This window comes from Oryctolagus cuniculus, chromosome 7, assembly GCF_051225735.1.
Source record: "Oryctolagus cuniculus isolate XC-2025 breed Fujian yellow rabbit chromosome 7, ASM5122573v1, whole genome shotgun sequence".
NCBI classification, from domain to species: domain Eukaryota; kingdom Metazoa; phylum Chordata; class Mammalia; order Lagomorpha; family Leporidae; genus Oryctolagus; species Oryctolagus cuniculus.
Genome location: NC_142873.1, coordinates 98,008,658 through 98,031,097, shown reverse-complemented (window position 1 = coordinate 98,031,097; position 22,440 = coordinate 98,008,658). Strand labels below are relative to the sequence as shown.

At 37.8% G+C, this 22,440-nt stretch overlaps 1 protein-coding gene across 3 annotated transcripts in view; it reads right to left on the bottom strand.

The window, feature by feature from the left end:
- ERICH3 (glutamate rich 3) overlaps nucleotides 1–22,440 on the bottom strand; it is a 131,305-nt gene that overhangs the window by 36,553 nt on the left and 72,312 nt on the right. For all 3 annotated transcript variants that reach the window (XM_008265057.5, XM_089337194.1, XM_051856358.3), the window contains 2 exons: nucleotides 16,934–17,120; nucleotides 4,007–4,302 (listed from right to left, as the gene is read on the bottom strand). In XM_008265057.5, coding sequence (XP_008263279.3) covers nucleotides 4,007–4,302; nucleotides 16,934–17,120 — 483 coding nt within the window. The remainder of the gene's footprint in view (nucleotides 1–4,006; nucleotides 4,303–16,933; nucleotides 17,121–22,440) is intronic.

Here is a 22,440-nt window from a genome sequence, read left to right as displayed (position 1 = left end):
TCCCAAATTTGTGTGTTTTAGTTGTTAGATATTCTGGCTTCTCTTCCAGAGATGGAGACCTCTCGGGTAATTACTTGAGAGCTGTCCACCCTGCTGCAATGAAAGAAACTTAATTTAGAAATGTATGCCCCTTGCCTGCAAAGAAAGCTCTGCTAATGAAGAGAAGACATCAAGGCAATGTAAGAGGAAAAGTGAAATCAAAAACACTAATGAAGAAAGACAAACAAAGAGAATTAATCACAGAAATGTTTTCAGAAAAAAATCTAATACATTTAAAGAAGAAATGTAAACATCAATAAAGAAAAATTGTAAACTAAGCAAGAAGATGAGGCTGGCGCTGTGGCACACTTGGCTAATCCTCCACCTGCGGCGCTGGCACCCTGGGTTCTATAACCGGTTGGGGCACCGGATTCTGTCCCGGTTGCTCCTCTTCCAGTCCAGCTCTCTGTTGTGGCCCAGGAGTGCAGTGGAGGATGGCCCAAGTGCTTGGGCCCTGCACCCACATGGGAGACCAGGAGGAAGCACCTGGCTCCTGGCTTCGAATTAGTGCAGCGCGCTGGCCATAGTAGCTATTTGGGGTGGGGAGTGAACCAACGGAAAAAGGAGGACCTTTCTCTCTGTCTCTTTCTCTTTCACTGTCTAACTCTGCCTGTTCAAAAAACAACAACAACAACAACAACAACAAGATGGAGAATTTGGCTGATACTGCATGATGCAAACAGGACATACTAATGAAAACAAATATTTCAATATTTCACCTAGTTAACTGTGACTTAGTGAGCCTTTATTGAGAAGCTTCTATGAAGAAGACAATAAAATTGGAAGATTAAAGATGTTACAATAAGACAACCCTGCCCTCAGGGAATCTCCAGTTTTTGTTCAGCAAATAAGAGGTAGGTGCACATGAGATGTTGTGATCATTTTATAGTAGTTTTTATGCATAGTTCTCCATAATGCTAGTCTCAACACTACTGGGCTCAACTGCCACAGCTTTTTATATAGGACTTGTAATAAATTTTACTGTCAAGCAGACAGGGTGGAATCAAAGAAGAATGGAGGGTTACTTTAGGGGATTGTAGAAGATTTCATAAAAGTAGGATGCGAGATTAGCTGAAGCATAGACATACAAGAAGACTTCAAAAGGTTCAGGGAAAAATGAAATTAAAAGGCAAGTTTGTTTTAGTGCAAAAAATGTTGAAATCTATGTATACTTTTTTCGTAATTTCATGAATTTTCTAAAGACTCTCTATATGTAAGGATTAAATAAGCTTATCTTTCAATTCCATTTCCTGTAGACTTTTTGAAGTGTCCTAAACATGTATCATTTTGTAGCTATTTGCTGCTGGTCACAAGATAAGCAGGGCACCCCACAGAACATGAGTCCACTGCTACAACTGCATCCATAGTGCTTCAGGGTGAAATGTGAAGTTCTGCGGTCAGTCATGTGTCACAGTTCAAACACTTGCTAGCTCTGTAACCTTGTACAATTTGTTTACTAACTTTAAGCTTCAGTTTCTTCATGTGTAATGTGACTAGTACAAAGTTGTGGTGAATATTAAAACCAGTAATCCCTGGAGCATGTTTAATACCATGCCGTGAACACCAGGCACCTAATAAACACAGGAGATCAGCAGTAATAGCGGTTGTGACGGGGAGTGGAGGGAGCTGGTCATGGAACAGGAGAAAGCACACTAGATCTGCACTCCATAACAGCAATCCACGTATAATGGAGGCACCTGATTAAAATCAGAGCAGTATTAGCGTCCTCAATTAGGTCACAATTATAGTTACGTTATGAAGCAGAGCAGAAAATTGAAAAAACATGGCAGTGAACCACAAGAAAAATCCTTGCAGCCCATTTTGCAGGCACTTCTGTGCCTTCTTTCAAAATATGAAATGTCAGGCAGCCCTGGCATTGTTCTATCTACCACCATCACATCTAAGATCAGCCTTATGTTAGCCATAGGAGCTCTGTTAGCATTAGGGCTCAAACCACACCACCTCGGTGCCACCTACTCACGTTTTTCATATGAATGAACTCCTGGCAAGCTTTCTAGAATCCTTTTCCTAATTTCTCCTGTTCCCTCCAAAACACTTTCCTTCCTCCAGAGAATTTAATTAGCTTGTTGTTTCCCATCCCCACTAATGAGGACCCGCGTCAACACCAGATCAACATCAATCTACTCCTCACCTTGCCCCACCCCCTGACCTCCACTCAAGCCCCTTGCCGCCCTCACATCCACGGCTGTCCTGCAGAGAGTTAACGCTTCGCTGCTGGTGCCACTACTGCTGTTTGTTAATAGGAATGGACATCTAAAGTCCACCAACTCGAAGAAAGATCTCAGGAAAAGCTGTGTCATCGGTATACGTATGCCCCTGATAGCACTAGCCATGTTTGTGTAATTAAAAAAAAAAATGAGGAAAGTGAACAGCTTCTATTGAACATGACTTTGATAAAATTCCACATCTTTAAACTTAAATCACAGGAAGCCATATCCTGTTTGTTAATTTCCCTGTGATTTCTGTTGCTACAGATATTTTTAAATTCTCAAAGATAAGAACGAAAACTAGAAGGAGTCCCGGAGTGAGGTGACCTGGGTCTTTTGTAAGAAAGTCACATTAAGCCAGCACCGTGGCTCACTAGGCTAATCCTCTGCCTGCAGCGCCAGCACCCCGGGTTCTAGACCCTGTTGGGGCACCGGTTCTGTCCCGGCTGCTCATCTTCCAGTCCAGCTCTCTGCTGTGGCCTGGGAAGGCAATGGAGGATGGCCCAAGTGCTTGGGCCCTGCACCCGCATAGGAGACCAGAAGGAAGCACCTGGCTCCTGGCTTTGGATCGGCACAGCACGCCAGCTGTAGTGGCCATTTGAGGGGTGAACCAACGGAAGGAAGACCTTTCTCTCTGTCTCTCTCTCACTGTCTTAACTCTGCCTGTCCAAAAAAAAAAAAAAAAAAAAAAAAGGAAAGTCACATTATTTCAGGAATAAACAAACATAAAGTCTGGGCCATAATAGCCCTGTAATTACTCTTTTGGATTTCATTAACCCTCCAGCAGCACCAACATGAGCGGAGGAAGAAGAGACCTAGAAGTGACCCCTTCCAGCCTTTCTTCAGTCAGCCCAGACTATGCTATTGTTCCTCGAACCCAGGCTTTAGCTCCAGGGTATAAAGGGACCCTCAGGCAAATCCTTCTCTTTCACTCTTAGGACATCACCCACAATGATGTAGCATCCTGGAGAGCTTGTACAGAATAGAAGATTATACAGTGTTTGGAAGTCCAAGTTTTGGAATTAGACAAACCTGGTATGAATCCTAGTTCTGCTCCTTTCTCTCTGTATGTCTGCGTCTCGGTGCCCCAGTTAAGTGCAAAGTAAGTGATTCAGTGCTCTGTGCCTGGCACTTTGTTATTGTTGTCAGTACTACTTTTGGTTGTCTATATACAGGTATGTGTGTCTGTACGTATACGAATGTGCAGGGTAGGTGGGAGAGGAGCGGAGTAAAGAGAGAGGACAGGAGAAAACATAAAAGGCAGACAGACAGGTTTTAGCACCCCAGGCATGTCAACTGCTTTTAGTTATGGACTGCTCTATCACTATATAATCATGTAGGTTGTACCTACCTGGCGCAAAGGAATTCATTAATTTTTGCCTAAGCAAGTGAATTGAAAAAGTAGGCCAACAAAGTAGGCGAAACTCCCTTTGCTCAAAATGGTCTCTGTAGGAATCAGTAGAGCCTCTGGCTTACACAGATCCAAACCCTGCTTCCCCTCCCTAGTTCTACACCAAGAAGCACCCTTGGCCCTTTTGGGTTTAGGTGAGCCCCCAAGCAGGCAGGTGAGGAAGGACTACATGCAAACAGCAGAAAGAGCAGGTCAGAATTCCTCACTTCCAAGAGAGTTGCCTAAAATGCACCTAAGTAGCAACATTGATGTATATTTTGATAATCACATTTTAGATTTAAACAAAACAACAGCAGCAACAACAAAACAGCCCTGTGTTCTTGATTACCGTATTTGAAAGTATTTTCCTGGTAATCTTCCCAAACATCTTCTGATTTTCGTTTATGTTCCATTTCTTCTATGGCCGTTCTTACATCTCTGACCCCCATTTTTATTTCTTGAGCTGAAAAAATGGCTGACATAGAGATTTTCTTCCCCTTCGTCTCATTTCTCCTTGGTATCAGGTACTCTCTATCCTTGCTGAGTTTCATGTCACTCTCCAGTTCCTCTCTCTTCTCAGAGACCTTTCCTTTTCTATGTTTTGCTGAAGATGTTTTTGTGTCAAGGCCCATTGCAATAATACACCTATTAAAAATATTAATAAAAAAATGTTAATTAGCCCTTATAAATAGCACAGTGGGATCTGGGAGCTTTTTAAACCACATCTCTTATCCTAGTAAGAAATTATTTTTACTACAGTACATATAGGTTAGTTAAAAATAGTTATTTTCTCTTATAAGTGAACAAAACAAATTCCTAATAATTTTACCTATAATAATAAACAAAGAAAGAAAACAACTTATTACCAAGAACTATGGTATCAATCAAAATTTGTGCCTTAAAAATATTTTTGTGATCAGAATGAAGCCAGAAATTAACAATTAAAGAAACTGTAGGAAATACACAAACACTTGGAAACTGAACAACATGCTCCTGAATGAGCAGTGGATTACAGAAGAAACCAAAAGGTAAATTAAAAAATTCCTATAAAATAAAGAAGGTGACAATATAACATATCAAAATTTATGGGAAACAGCAAAAACAAATGTTAACAGGATAGTTTATAGTAATTAGTGCCAAGGTCAAGAAATTGGATGGGCATCAAATAAATGATGTAACAATTCATCTCAAGGATCTACAAAAGCAATAACAAACCAAATCCAAATCCAAAATTAGTAGGAAGAAATAAATAATAACAATTAGAGAATAAATAAAATTGAAAAGAAAAAGATACAAAAGATCAATGAAATGAGCTGGTTTTTAAAAAAAAAAAATTGATACACCATTGACCAAACTAACCAAAAAAGGTAGAGGTAGAGGAGAAGACCAAATTATTAAAATCAGAGATGAAAAAGGAGATGTTACAATGGATACCACAGGAAAATAAGAATTATCAGGAATTTTTACAAACAGGTATATGCCAACAAATTGGAAAATCTAGAAGAAACGGTCAGATTTCTGGGCACATACAATCCACCAAAATTGAGTCATGAAGACATAGAAAACCTAAATGGGCAAATAAGCAAGATGGAGATTGAATCCATAATAATGGCTCCCCCAACAAAGAAAAATCCAGGGCCAGATGGCTTCACTGCTGAATTCTACCAAACCTTATAGAAGAACTAACTCCAATTTGTCTCAAATTATTCAAAACAATAGAAGGGGAGGAAATTCTCCCAAACTCCTTCTATGAGGCCAGTATCACCTTAAATGCAAAACCAGAAAAAATACAATAAAGAAAGAGAACTATAAACCAATATCCCTGATGAACATAGATGCGAAAATCCTCAACAAAATACTAGCTAATCAAATCCAACAACACCTCAGAAAGATCATTCACTTGGACCAAGAGGGATTTATCACTCGTATGCAGGGATGCCTCAATGCATGCAAATCATTGAATGTAATATACCACATTAATAAATTGAAGAATAGAAATCATATGATTATCTCAATAGATACAGAGAAAGCATGATAAAACACGATCCTTTCATGATAAAAGCCTTAAGAAAAGTGGCTATAGAAGGGACATACTTCAACACAATCAAAGTGATATTTGACAAACACACAGCCAGATTCATACTGAATGGGGAAAAGCTAGAAGCATTTCCACTAAGACCCAGAACCAGACAGCAATGCCCACTCTCATCATTATTACTCAATATGCTTCTAGAAATTTCAGACACAGCCATTAGACAAGAAATAGAAATCAAACTGATACAAATTGGAAAGGAAGAAGTCAAATTATCCTTCTTTGCAGATCATATAATCCTATACATAGGGGAACCATCAGACTTCACTAAGTAACTATGGGAACTTGTAAGAAAGCTTGACAAAGTTGTAGGATACAAAATCAATACACACAAATCAATAGCTTTTGTATACACAAACAATGCCATGACTGAAAAAGAACTTGTAAGATCAATCCTAGTCACAATAGCTACAAAAAAATTTAAATACTTTGGGATAAATTTAACCAAGGATGTGGAAGATCTCTACAATGAAAATTAGAAAAAATAAAAAATAAATAGAACACACAAAAAATTGAAAAAAAAAACTTCCATGTTCATAGATTGTAATAATTAATATAAAAATGTTCATACTACCCAAAGCAATTTACAGATTCAATTCAGTCCCAAACAAAATACAAACAACATCCTCTCACATCTGGGAAAAAATTACCCTAAAATGTATATGGAATCCCAAGAGACTCCGAATAGCTAAAGCAATCCTCAACAACAAAAATTATGCTGGAGACATCACCATACATACCAAATTTCAAGACATACTACAGGGAAGTTGTAATCAAAACAGCTTTGTACTTCATAGAAATACACATGTCGAACAATGGAACAGACTAGAGACTAGAAATTAATCCATGCATCTACAATCCACTAATATATTACAAATGAGCTAAAATCACTCTCTGGAGAAAGGACAATCTCTTCAACAAATGGTGTTGGAAAGATTAGATCTTTTCATGCAGAAGTATGAAAAAAGACCCCTGCCTTACACCCTATACAAATCAACTTACAACTCAAAGTGGATCAGGGATCTAAATATAAGACCTGAAACCATCAAATCACTAAAGGAAAACATAGGGGATACATTGCAAGATACTGGCATACGCAAAGACTCTTTGGATAAGATCCCAGAAGCACAGACAATAAAGGCAAAAATGGACAAATGGGATTACATCAAGCTAAGAAATTGCTGCACTGCAAAGAAACAGTCAACAAAGTAAAGAGGCAACTGACAGAATGGGAGAAAATATTAGCAAATTAAACATCTGATAAAGGTTTAATATCCAGGATATATAAGGAGCTCAAGAAACTCAACAACAACAAAACAAGAAACCCAGTTAAAACTGGGCTAAAGGGACCGACGCTGTGGCATAGCAGGTAAAGCTATCGCCTGCAGTACATATAGGTGCTAGTTCAAGTCCCAGCTGCTACACTTCAAATCCAGCTCTCTGCTATGGCTTGGGAAAGGAGTAGAAGATGTCCCAAGTCCTTGGGCCCCTGTACTCATGAGGGAAGACCTGGAGGAAGCTCTTGGCTCCTGGCTTTGTATGGGTACAGCTTCGGCCATTGTTTCCATTTGCGGAATGAACCTTTCTCTTTGCCTATCCTTCTCTCTCTGTGTAACTCTGACTTTCAAATAAATAAATAAATCTTAAAAAAAAGAATTGGGCTAAGGATGTGAATAGGCATTTTTCAAAGGAAGAAACACAAATGGCCAATAGGCATATGAAAAGATGCTCATGATCACTAGATATCAGGGAAGTGCAAATAAAAACCACAATGAGGTTTTACCTCACCTCCAACTGGTTATCACACAAAAATAAAAAACTAACAAATGCTGGCAAGGATGTGGGGAAAGGTACCCTAAACCACTATTGGTGGGAATTTAAACTAGTATAACTGTTATAGAAGACAGCATGGAGATTCCTCAGAAATCTGAAAATAGATCTATCACATGACCCAGCCATTCCACTCCTGGGAATGTATCCAAAGGAAATGAAATCAGCATAAGAGAGAATTATCTATAGCAGCTAAACTCACAATAGCTACAGAATAGAATCAACCCATATGTCCATCAACCAATGACTAGATAAAGACATTGTGGTACATATACATAATAGAATACTACTCAGCCATAAAAATGAATTGAATACTGGGACTTGTGCTGTGGTGTAATGAATAAAGATGTCACCCGCAGTGCCGGCATCCAATATGGGCACCAGTTAGGGTCCAGGCTGCTCCACTTCTGATCCAGCTCCCTGCTCATGTGCCTGGAAAAGCAGGAAAAGATGGCCCAAATACTTGGGCCCCTGCACTCACATGGGAGACCCAGAAGAAGTTCCAGGCTCTTGGCTTCAGATCGGCCCAGCTCAGGTCTTTGTGGCCATTTGGGGAATGAACCAGTGGGTGGAAGACGTTTCTTTCTGTCTCTCCCTCTCTCTGTCTGTATTTCTACATCTCAAATGAACAAATAAAATCTTTTTTTAAAAAAAGAATTAAATCCCATATTTCACAACAAAATGGATGTAACTGGAAACCATTAGGCTTACTGAAATAAGCCATTCCAAACAGACAAATATCATGCTTTCCCTAATTTGTGGTAACTAACAAACAAAATACAAAAAAGTGTTGTATGTGAGTGAAATTGACATTTTGAGATTTGATTATTGTTTATAGCCCTTATCTATACTCTTGAGGTATTGTGGGCTTTTTAATTATCACTCATTGAATCCTTTATTTAAATGAGGGCTAAGCTTGTGATTACAAAGCAAATTTAAAATATGCCATTGTAAAAATTAAAGAAAAATAAGAAAAGAAGGAGGAGGGAGAGTGAGAGTGATGTGGGAGAGACGGTAGGGCCAGAAGTATCATTATATTCTTAATCTGTATGTATTAAATACATGAACTTTTTTCCTTTTACATAAATTTAAAAAGAAGTTTTTTTGCCTTTTATCTGATACTTATGAAGGTGCAAAGATATTTTTATATAATGACATGGATGTAGATATATATCAATCAAATCCTTAAATGCAAATGGTGTGATAAAAGAGCATTCAAGTTTATAAACATAGGGAATCTGAGATAACCAGAATCAGAAGAAAAATACATGCAGTCTTTGATAACTTACTATTCCAACAACACAACCACAACTGATTAAATACAATGTTGACTTTAAATAAATATGATTGATTTTTAAAGAAATATGTGCAGTTAAATGTTGTTGTGCCCTTTAAGTAAATAACTCTGCAGTCTGCACACATATTTTAGTAGAACTGCCATTATTGTTTTTATAATAGCCTTTTGAAGCTTGTATTTAAAATCATCTGGTGATTTTTCCTGGCAATAAGTTTTTGTTCCTTGAAAATGGCAATAACTTATAGAGGTCATAAAGTCATTCCAAGCCAAATCTGGTAAAACACGCAGATGAGCTGACATTAAAAATATTTTTGAAGTCAATTGTAACAAGAGTAATGAGAGTAAATTGTCTTCAATTGTTTTTATTTCTCTCTCACATTAATGTGAAAGTATGAATCCCACAACAATAATATATAAATGCTTACAAACATGATGATTATGATATGATGATTGAACAGCCCCATTGACACAAGCTCTTTACCAGGTTCTCTGTATATATAATCATAAGGGCTTCATCATCCCCATAGGCCAACAAATTAGGAACTATCATCAACACAAACTATGGGGTAATTGAGGCTAAAAATGTGCCTGGCCCAAGGTCCCTTAGTAGGTTGTTCTGGGGCTGGATTCAAGCTGGAGACTATCTGACTCCATCACCTCACATGGAAGCACAGCCCTCTGGGTGATCAATTACACAGATGTTATCCTGGATAGGCATTGGATACAGCAGTTAAGTCACTGCCTGGGGCATCCACAACCTGTATCAGAGTGCATGGATTCAAATCCCAGCTTTATTTCCAATTCCAGGTCCTGGGAAGCAACAGGTAATGGTTAAGTACATGGGTCCCTGCCACTTATGTAGGAGACTTGGAAGGAGTTCCAGGCTCCTGAATACAACCAGGCTCAGCTCTAGCATTCTGAGTATTTGGGGAGTGAATCAATGGATGGAAGATCTTTCTCTTTCTCTCTCTTTTAAAATTAATTAATTTTAAATCCAATGGCAATTTCTTTAATTGCTTATTTTTGCTGTATTCCAGCCATTTTCAGCCTAGAAACAGTATAGGAGTTGATTTTACTAAATTGCCCCAACAAGCAAATATGAGAACTGAGTTACATGACTTCACTTTATAATCTTTCTCCCTAAAATAAAGCTAAAATGATTTATCTTTAAAGTAACTGTCAGGCTGTAAAAAAAATGAGATAATAAGAATATACTTATCTCACCTTTATTAAGCATGAGAAATATTTCTTGACTGTAATGATGATGTGCTTAGCACAGGCTTTCTTTGGAAAAAAGGTGTCACGAATCTTCACAGAATGATTACTAGTAATGTCTTATGCTCACACTGTTCTTCCCTTACCAACAGCAGCATCAAATCCACTGATTTGGACCCTCTGGTATGCTATGACTTTTAGTTTATGTTGTGACTATGAAAAGGCTTTGATGCCTCCCTATTGCATGCTCAGACATTTTATTGCCCATCTGCTGAAGGGAATTGGACAAAGAGTGAGTGACATCTGTGCCATCCTCCTCACTGACTACCTATTTGATTTCTAAGTATAATTTGAGGTGTTGATTCTGGTTTCTGAAGCTCAAAACATTCTATTCTACTTGGTTAAGCAATTCTTCTTTCCATGTTTCACTCTAGCAATAGAAAATGACTACTCTGCCCCTTCAAACAGTTTCCATGATTGAGGGATGACTACAATGCGCTGAAATTTTCACACTTTGGAACTGACCACAGCTCTTGTTTTCTGATAACTTTTAACAGATAATTTCTAAACACTTTTAGAACAACGACCTGCTGTTGTCTTATTATATCCTGCCATACTTTTTCTTAATTTAAAGGAATTAAAATTGATTTCACTTTGAATGAATGGAATTAATGTACTAAGAATATTTTTATGAGTTTGAAAAAAATAAAGACTATACAAAATAATAAATGGTACCAGTCTCCTCCTAGTTAGTTCTCAATTCTCACTGGAGGTCAGCAGTTTTGGTGCCTGAGGAATAAGTCTCCAGGGTGTATGGGCCAAACAAGCCAGTTTGCAGCAAACACCCTTTCCTGACCTATTAAACCCATGAGGACTCAACTTTTACCTATCTGCAATAGGGAGACATTCAATAACCTTGAACTACTTTTCTTTGGACATTGATGGATTTCACTGGAAGAAATGCTTATTATAAAGCTAGCAAAAAATTTAAAATCACTCTCCTATAAGAACTGTGTATTTCAATTGAGGTTAGTAGACTTTATTCTTTTATATAGCCATTTTGATATTACTTTCAAGGTTGAAAATAGAGGCTAGAAAGAATCAAGTATTGAAATCATAGAAAGTATTGTGGAGAGGCTGGTAGGTATTGAATAGCAGAGTAGATGGCATCAGTCTGACGTTGGTACTAATTATTAAACCTCCACAGCAAGTGCTCAGGGCTAAGAATTTACAGCTGGATTTATATAGCAATATCCAAAGACTGCAATGTTTTTGCACACAGATGGTTGAATGTAAGTTCACTGCTTTCCTGTGGGTTAAATAGAAGTATTTTAAATGACCTTCCAAAAATAAAGAGATAGCATAACTGAAGTGGAACTGGAAGGAAACTCAGGTGAACCCCAAGTACAACTAGATAGGGTCACTGGCACTGTGTTACCATAGGCCATTCACTCTCTCACTTTCTGGATGATTCTTTCACATTTCTTCTCTTAAGCCTCCAACAGCTTTTCCCTCAGCTGTAACCTGAGCTGATAACTTATTTCTTGTTTGAGAAAATGAAAACAATCAGCAGAGAACTCCCGTTGGTCTCAGGACATGTACCAAAGTACATCTCTCTACCCTATATGTCACCTTTCCTTCTGTTACTATAAAATAAGTTTCTTCTCTTCTTCTGGAATATACCTACTTGAGCCATAGATCCCATCTTCTCCAGTCTACTCAAGCACTTAGCTCTAGCACTGTCTCCCTTCTTGTCACCTTCCATCAACATTGTTCTTCTGTAGGATACCAATCATATCTATCAGCACATTAACATATTATACTATCTACCATCTTGATAAAACTCTTTTGGTCCCCATATTCTGCCTACTTCATACCACCCAATTACCATTGTTTACAGTAAAACTGTTTTTTAAAAGTTGTCTATAATCCCTGGCCTTAGATTTTCTCCAATTAATTGGAGTGCAAACTCTTTATGGACAAGTTTACACCCCTACCTCTCCACTATAATAACCTGTGCCAAAATCTCCAATAATCAATACATTATCTAATCAATCCTCAGTTCAATCCCCAGCCTTCAATTTCATTTAATCTATCCACACATTGGACTTGGCTAATCATGCCTTTATTCTTCAACCTTGCTGTTCCTTTCCAAGATCTTACTCTCTCTGGGTTCTCTTTCTAGTCAGACTCTCCTTCTTAGGCTGATTACTCTTACCTCCTTTACTTGTGCAATATAAGTGGAGCTCATTACACAGAAATCTTCTATATATATATATATTCAATGCTTAAGCTATTTCATATTATGCTATGACTTTGAATGCTATCCATAAGAAAATTATTCTCAACTTTCTATATCCATTCTGTAATTATCACCTGATCCCAGATTCATATATTCAACTGCCTTCTTACTGTGTCTACTTGCATATCTCATGGTTGTCTCAAACTTAATGTATCCAGTACAAAAACACATTCAGATCACCATCTAAAGTTGCTTATTCCGCATTCCTACCTCAAATACCTGTTAGTTGGCTATTGTTCCAGTTATTCAAGTCAAAAATTTTCAATCATCTTTGACTCTGCTCTTTATTTTGTGCCCCACATCCAATCCTTAGTAAATGTTATAAGCCCTATCTTCAAATCACTTTAACCCAATAACTTCTATTCTTTCCAATAGGTTCTCTTCCCTTTATTAAAGTAGTTTCACCACTTTCCCCAACACTACTCATTTATTCTTCCCTTGGGAGCTATAATCAGATCATTACGTCATCACTTGAAACCTATCTTGGAGGCTTTCTATAGCTCTTAGATTAAAACCAAAATCCTTGAAATGATCTTGGAATGCTACATGGATTGACCCTACTGCCTCTTTGACTTGCTCTCTTATCATTGCTCCATTCCTTACTCTGGCTCTGGTCATTTGACCTGAGACCAACCAAGGCCTGCCCCTGCCTTCTGCCCTCTGGATATCTTTTTCCTCTACCTAAAAACTCTTAGAGGAAGAAATATTTTGCTGATTTTGTCTCAAAAGACGTCTTATCAGAGAGGCCTTTCTTATCCATCCTCTGTAAAATAACACTCCTCTGTGTCCTGGTCCCCTCTCACTTCCTATTTCCCTCTTTTGTGTTCATCACATTTATTACCATCTGACATATATATTGATGGGTTTATTGGTGTGTTACTTGCCCTTGTTCTATTAGCATTAGTTTGCTTCTGTGTCTTACCTTGGCATCTGGTCAAATCTCCACGAATACTTTCAGAAAAAAAAGAAAATAAAAGCAAATCTGAAACCAAGACTCGTGATTTCAAATGGAATGTCTGGCATTATAGCTGAAAAAAATAGTCAAAACTGACCTATGAAAGTATCATACCAATATTTTAGATCACATGAGCTTACATCGAGAAAAGCTGAAGACTCCATTAAAAAAACTATTAAAATTGATAAAGGGCATTGTGACACTGCAGGTTAAGCAGCCACCTGTGATGCTAGCATCCCATGTAAGCAACAGTTCCAGTACTAGCTGCTCCACTTCTTATTCAGCTTCCTGCTAATGTGCCTCAGAATGCTCAGGAAATTGGCCAAGTGCTTAGGACCCTGCCACTCACATGAGAGACCTGAATTAGTTCCTAGCTCCTGGCTTCAGTTTGGTCCAGTCTGTCCACTGTGGCCATTTAGGGTGTGAACCAGCAGGCAGATCGATCTTTCTGTCTCTGTAACTCTTTCAAATAAATAAATAAATCTTTTTTAAAAAGCGATACATGAATTCAGTAAGGTTGCATGATAAAAAATGAACATATAAAAATCAGTAACTTTTTTATACAATAACAAAATTACTGAGAAAATAATGTTTTAAAAATCCCATTCACAAGAACTATTAAAAAAATACCTACAAATACATTTAACCAAAGAAGCAAATAAATTTTACAAGGAAAATGACAAAACACAAATGAAGGAAATTGAAGAGGTTATAAAAATATGGAAAGATATTACATCTTTATAGGTTTCAAGAATATCATTAAAATATCCTTACTACCAAATTGATCTACAGAGTCAGAAAATACCAATGACATTCTTCACAGAAACAGTAAGAAGTTTAAAATTTGTTTGAAACCACAAAAGACCCCTAATAGCCAGGGCAGCCTAGAGCAAAAATAACACAGATTAAGTCATTACAATAACTGACTTGCTCCACTTCCTATCCAGCTCTCTGCTATGGCCTGGAAGAGCAGTAGAAGATGGCCCAACTCCTGGGGTTTGGGCCCCTGTACCCACGTGGGAGATCTGGAGGAAGCTCCTGGCTTTGGATCAGCACAGCTCCAGCCGTTGCAGCCAATTGGGGAGTGAACGAGCAGATGGAAGACGTCTCTCTCTCTCTCTCTCTCTGCCTCTCCTCTCTCTGTGTAACTCTGATTTTCAAATAAATAAATAAAAATAACTGACTTTAAAACATACCAACAAACAAACTATAGTAACCAAAAGCATAGTAGTGGATAAAAACAGACACCTAAGTCAATGAAAGAGAATCCAATGCCTAGAAATAAATCCACTTATGTACAGTCAACTGACACAACAAAGTTAGGAAGAACATGCATTGAGAAAGGAAAATATCTTTGCTAAATGGTGCTGGGAAAATTGAGTATCTCCATGCATAAGAAATTAGACCCCTATCTCTCACAATATACAAAACTCAAGTTCAAATGGACCAAAAATTTCAATGTGAGAACTGAAATATAAAAGTACTACAATAAGGGGGCCAGCACTGTGGCTCACTTGGTTAATCCTCCGCCTGCAGTGCCAGCATCCCATATGGGCGCCGGGTTCTAATCCTGGTTGCTCCTCTCCCAGTCCAGCTCTCTGCTGTGGCCCGGGAGGGCAGTGGAGGATGGCCCAAGTGCTTGGGCCCCTGCACCCACATGGCAGACCAGGAGGAAGCACCTGGCTCCTGGCTTCAGATTGGCGCAGCGCGCCAGCCATAGCAGCCATTTGGTGAGTGAACCAACAGAAGGAAGACCTTTCTTTCTCTCTCTCTCTCTCTCTCTCTCTAACTCTGCCTGTCAAATAAAAAAAAAAAAGATTCTTCTTTTAAGAAAAAAAGAAAGTACTAGAATAAAACACAGAAAAAATGCCTCAGGAAAATTCTCAGGGCAAACAATTTTTGGATATGACCCCAAAAGTATAGGCAACCAAAGCAAAAATTGACAAATAGAATTTTATCATGCTAAAAAGCTTCTATACAACCAAGAACACAATCAATGGGATGAGGCAACAAACCCACAGAATGAGAGAATATGTTTGTGAACTATACATCTGGCAAAGAATTAATATTTATAACATATAATGAACTCAATAGTAAAAAACCAAATAACCTGATTTAAAAATGAACAAATAACTTGTTTCATAAAAGAAGTTATACGAAGGGCTAAAGAGGTGTATATGAAAAAATGCTCAACATCATAATCATCGAGGAAACACAAAATCAAAACCATACTGGGACACTCTTCATCCCTGTTAGAACTGTAATTATCAAAAAGACCAAAAATAATGCTGATGAAGATGCAAAGAAAAAGAACTTTCCCCCCATACACACACACACACACACACACACACACACACAAATACACAGCCATTACTATAAACACTACAGAGATTCTTCAAACATCAAGAAACAGAACTGCCAGTTGATGCAACAAACCCATTACTGAATATGTATCTAAAGAACATGAAATAAGTATGTCAAAGAGGAAATCTTCACTACCATTTTTATGGCAGCACTGTTTACAATAGCCAAGATACAGAATCAACCTAAATTCATCAATGGATAAATGGATAAGGAAAATGTGATATAATCTCACAATGAAATATTAGTCAGTCATAAAGAAGAATGAAATTCTGCCATGTGCAATGACTTTGATGGAACTGGAGGGTATTGTGTTAAGTCCTTATTAGGTTCAGAAAGACAAATGCTACACATTTTCATTTATATATGGAACCTAAAATGTTGATTTCATGGAAGAATAGAACACTGCTAACTAGAGCCTAGGAAGGGTGTGGGGCAGGGGATATGGAAGGATGATGATTAATGGGTACCAGGGTACACCTGGGTGGGAGGAATAACTTCTAATGTTCTATGGCACAACAGAGTAAATATGTTTAACAATAATTTATTGAAAACTTCAAAATAGATAATAGGATTTTAAATGTTCCCAGCACAAAGAAATAAATTTCTGAGGTGATGGACATGTTAATCATCCCATCTGACCATCATACAATGTATATTTATATTGAAAAGTCACACTGTATCCCATAAATATGTACAATTACTATGTGTCAATAAAAATTAAAAGATCTTTTAAAGGATAATGAATTTTGTTATTCCTGATATTGATACTAAGGGGTAAGAACGAAACTTGGTGATACCATGTGGCAGGCACACCTCTAACCTGTAATACCAACCCATACAAGTCAGATGTTTGGTACATGTTTTTGAGGCTCAGGTCAAAACCAGTTACTAAGAGGAATAGAGAAAAAAAAAACCTCAAAAACCTCCTCTCTTATTCCATTAAGAAAAAGAACTGAAAGCAGTGTGAAAGAGAGATAAAGTGAGACAGAATTTAAAACTTCACCAGCTTTTATTTTATTTATCTCTGAATGTACTTGTAAATTTGATTTGTATCATAATTTTACACTCAAATCTGTAATAAGTAAACCTTAGCCTAGAGACTTTATACTCATCTATACTTATTTTTCTTAACAAAACTTTACAGAGAAATGCACTAATAAAAGCATAAGAAGGAAAACATAGCAAAACTTGCCCTCCACCAAGGAACATTGGATTCCATACTTGTAGCAAGGAGATGCTTTCTCCACGCACACAAACCCAAAGTAGCCTCTTCTGCCTCCAAGTCTGGAACCTTTTCGATGCTTGTATTCACAACACGAGCTTAATCTGTTCACCTGCATCCCATTCAGGAAAAAGGTAAGACTGAAGGGAAAACCATGGTGCCTTTTGGAAATAAACTGGAAGGTTTCTGGAATTAAAAAAAGAAATACATTAATGAAAGCAACTGTCTTTGAATTGACACCTTCTAAGTTAAATTTTTCTACTAGATAAATACAAAATTATGCTCTAGATAATCTTTTCATCTGAAGACAACTTTTAATCCTAAAACCACATTTTATTACCTTCATTTTCAACAAATATTTCAAATCTTTATACAACTCTTTGATTTGCATTAAAATAATACATAACACGATATGATAACTTATGTTGGGTATTATGCCTCATTCATTTGGGTATGTTATTTCTCAGCAGCTATGTGAAGTGGGAATACTTCTATCACTAGTTTCTAGTGGAGAAATAAATGCTTAGAGGATTTTAAAAATTTACCAAAATTCATAGTGTACGTGGGGAATTTAGTGTTTGAATCCGAAGGTCTCTCTAGGTTCCTTGCCTCTTTCTTGCTGTTAACTACTGATTAAGAACTTAGCGACAAAAGGCTGTGGTGAGCTCAGTGATGCTCTTTTAAAAATTTGTATTTTCAATTGTGACTTTAATCATTCTAATACACATATAGGGATACTTCAAAATTTTAATGGGAAAATGAAATTAAAAGATACATTTGTGTCGTTTAAATCTACTGTATCCTTGTTGATCTTCTGACCGGATGATCTGTCTATTTCTGAGAGTGGAGTATTGAAGTCCCCCAGTACTACTGTATTGGGGTCTAAGTCTCCCTTTAAGTCCGTTAATAAATCTTTTAGATAAACTGGTGCCCTGTAGTTAGGTGCATATACATTGATAATTGTTATATCTTCCTGTTGAATTGATCCCTTAATCATGATATAGTGTCCCTCTTTGTCTCTCTTAACAGTTTTTGTGGTAAAGTTTATGTTGTCCGATATTAAGATGGCTACGCCCGCTCTTTTTTCATTTCTGTTGGCATGGTATATCTTTTTCCAGCCTTTCACTTTCAGTCTGTATGGATCTTTGTTGGAAAGATGTGTTTCTTGTAAGCAGCAAATAGATGGGTTTTGTTCCTTAACCCAATCAGCCAATTGGTGTCTTTTAACTGGACAGTTCAGGCCATTCACGTTCAAAGTGACTAATGATAAGTGGTAACTTTGCCCTGCCATTTGCCAAAGATAAGTTCTAATATATGCTTTGAATTCCCTGTGATCTTTTGCTGTGAGGTTTCCTTCCTTGGTTTCCTTCCTTTACCTTCTTTCATATTGATGACCGTGTTTCTGTGTTTCTGTGTGTAACACAACTTTGAGCATCTTTTGCAGGGCTGGACGAGTGGCAACAAATTCTTTCAATTTCTGTTTGCAATGAAAAGTCTTTATTTCACCTTCATTCACAAATGATAGCTTTGCAGGATATAATATTCTGGGCTGGCAGTTGTTCTCTCTTAGTACCTGGGCTATATCTCGCCATTCCCTCCTAGCTTTTAGAGTTTCTGATGAGAAGTCAGCTGTGAGTCTGATTGGAGATCCTCTGAGAGTAATCTGACGTTTCTCTCTTGCACATTTTAGGATCTTTTCTTTATGTTTCACTGTGGAGAGTTTAATTACAACGTGTCGTGGTGAGGATCTCTTTTGGTCGTGTTTATTAGGGGTTCTGTGGGCTTCCTGTACTAGGATTTCTCTGTCCTTCTCCAAACCTGGGAAATTTTCTGCTAATATCTCACTAAAGAGGCCTTCTAATCCTTTCTCCCTCTCCATGCCTTCAGGAACTCCTAGAACCCGAATGTTGGGTTTTTTAATAGTATCCTGAAGATTCCCGACAATATGTTTCAGATTTCTAATTTCCTCTTCTTTTCTTTGGTCTGACTGTATCCTTTCCTGTTCTCTGTCTTCTAAGTCCGATATTCTCTCTTCTGCTTCACCCATTCTGTTTGTAAGGCTCTCTATTGTGTTTTTCATTTGATCTATTGAATTCTTCACTTCAGTCACTATCACAGTTTCCTGTTGTACTAGTTGTTTCGTTTCATTTTGATTCCTCCTTAATATTTCATTTTCACGAGAGAGATTTTCTATCTTGTCCAGTAAGGATTTGTGTAGTTCCAGAATTTGTTTTTGAGAACTTCTTAATGTTCTTATCAATTTTTTGAGATCTGCTTCTTGCATTTCTTCTATGTCATCATCTTCATAATCTTGAATTGGGGTGTCTTTTTCATTTGAGGCCGTCATGGTGACTTCCTTGTTTTTATTACCTCGGTTTTTGCGTTTGTTATTTGGCATATTGGAGATATTTGGTTTCTTCACTGTGGTGCTTTTTCTTGTTATACTATGACTCTAGATTAAGTGGACTATCTGTTTTTGATGGAGCCTTAGGGCTTGAGATGGGTGTGGCCTGAGAGCTCTGTTTGGTGTGCCAAAGGTGACACTCCCAGGTTAGGCGTGGTAAATCTCTCTCTCTCTCTCTCTCTCTTTTTTTTTTTTTTTTGATTCAAAAGGGAAGTAATTCCGCACAGCTGAACGAAGTTGGAGGTAGTTAGCAGGCAAATGATATACCCACAGGAGCCAGAGATCGGAAGCTCTTTCCCAAGATCCCCACAGGGAATCTGTTCGGCCCTCAGAGTGGGCTCAAATTCTCCTTCAGTCTCCCACTGGGTTGCCAAAGTTACGGAATTGTAGCGTCTCTGGAGAGTGCTCATGTGAATTCCGTGAGTTCTCTCCCCCACCGTCTCTTTTTTCACAGTCTCAGTTCAACAAGGATACAGTAGATTTAAACGACACTATAGCCCAAATGGATCTAACAGATATATACAGAACTTTCAATCCTACAGCTAAAGATTTTACATTCTTCTCAGCAGTACATGGAAGCTTCTCTAGGATTGACCACATACTAGGCCATAAAGCAAGCCTCAGCAAATTCAAAAGAATTAGAATCATACCATGCAGCTTCTCAGACCATAAAGGAATGAAGTTGGAAATTACCAACTCAGGAATCCCTAGAGCATACGCAAACACATGGAGATTGAACAACATGCTCCTGAATGAACAATGGGTCATAGAAGAAATCAAAAGAGAAATCAAAAACTTTCTGGAAGTAAATGAGGATAACAGCACAACATACCAAAACTTATGGGACACAGCAAAAGCAGTGTTAAGAGGAAAGTTTATATCAATAGGTGCCTACATCAAGAAATTGGAAAGACACCAAATAGATGAGCTTTCAATTCACCTCAAGGATCTAGAAAACCTACAGCAAATCAGACCCAAATCTAGTAGGAGAAGAGAAATAATTAAAATCAGAGAAGAAATCAACAGGATTGAATCAAGAAAAACATTACAAAAAATCAGCCAAACGAAGAGCTGGTTTTTTGAAAAAATAAACAAAATTGACACCCCATTGGCCCAACTAACTAAAAAAAGAAGAGAAAAGACCCAAATCAATAAAATCAGAGATGAAAAAGGAAACGTAACAACAGACACCACAGAAATAAAAAGAATCATCAGAAATTACTACAAGGACTTGTATGCCAGCAAACAGGGAAACCTATCAGAAATGGATAGATTCCTGGACACATGCAAACTACCTAAATTGAACCAGGAAGACATCGAAAACCTAAACAGACCCATAACTGAGACAGAAATTGAAACAGTAATAAAGGCCCTCCCAACAAAGAAAAGCCCAGGACCAGATGGATTCACTGCTGAATTCTACCAGACGTTTAAAGAAGAACTAACTCCAATTCTTCTCAAACTATTCAGAACAATCGAAGAAGAGGGAGTCCTCCCAAATTCTTTCTATGAAGCCAGCATCACCTTAATTCCTAAGCCGGAAAAAGATGCAGCACTGAAAGAGAATTACAGACCAATATCCCTGATGAACATAGATGCAAAAATCCTCAATAAAATTCTCGCCAATAGAATGCAACAACACATCAGAAAGATCATCCACCCAGACCAAGTGGGATTTATCCCTGGTATGCAGGGATGGTTTAATGTGCGCAAGACAATCAATGTGATACACCACATTAACAGACTGCAGAAGAAAAACCATATGATTCTCTCAATAGATGCCGAGAAAGCATTTGATAAAATACAACACCCGTTCATGATGAAAACTCTAAGCAAACTGGGTTTGGAAGGAACATTCCTCAATACAATCAAAGCAATCTATGAAAAACCCACAGCCAACATCCTATTGAATGGGGAAAAGTTGGAAGCATTTCCACTGAGATCTGGAACCAGACAGGGATGCCCACTCTCACCACTGCTATTCAATATAGTTCTGGAGGTTCTAGCCAGAGCTATTAGGCAAGAAAAAGAAATTAAAGGGATACAAATTGGGAAGGAAGAACTCAAACTATCCCTCTTTGCAGATGACATGATTCTGTATTTAGGGGACCCAAAGAACTCTACTAAGAGACTATTGGAACTCATAGAAGAGTTTGGCAAAGTAGCAGGGTATAAAATCAATGCACAAAAATCAACAGCCTTTGTATACACAGACAATGCCATGGCTGAGGAAGAACTTCTAAGATCAATCCCATTCACAATAGCTACAAAAACAATCAAATACCTTGGAATAAACTTAACCAAAGCCGTTAAAGATCTCTACGATGAAAATTACAAAACCTTAAAGAAAGAAATAGAAGAGGATACCAAGAAATGGAAAAATCTTCCATGCTCATGGATTGGAAGAATCAATATCATCAAAATGTCCATTCTCCCAAAAGCAATTTACAGATTCAATGCAATACCAATCAAGATACCGAAGACCTTCTTCTCAGATCTGGAAAAAATGGTGCTGAAATTTATATGGAGGCACAAGAGATCTCGAATAGCTAAAGCAATCTTGTACAACAAAAACAAAGCCGGAGGCATCACAATACCAGATTTCAGGACATACTACAGGGCAGTTGTAATTAAAACAACATGGTACTGGTACAGAAACAGATGGATAGACCAATGGAACAGAATAGAAACACCAGAAATCAACCCAAACATCTACAGCCAACTTATATTTGATCAAGGATCTAAAACTAATTCCTGGAGCAAGGACAGTCTATTCAATAAATGGTGCTGGGAAAATTGGATTTCCACGTGCAGAATCATGAAGCAAGACCCCTACCTTACACCTTACACAAAAATCCACTCCACATGGATTAAAGACCTAAATCTATGACCTGACACCATCAAGTTACTAGAGAACATTGGAGAAACCCTTCAAGATATTGGCACAGGCAAAGAATTTCTGGAAAAGACCCGGGAGGCACAGGCAGTCAAAGCCAAAATCAACTTTTGGGATTGCATCAAATTGAGAAGTTTCTGTACTGCAAAAGAAACAGTCAGGAGAGTGAAAAGACAACCGACAGAATGGGAAAAAATATTTGCAAA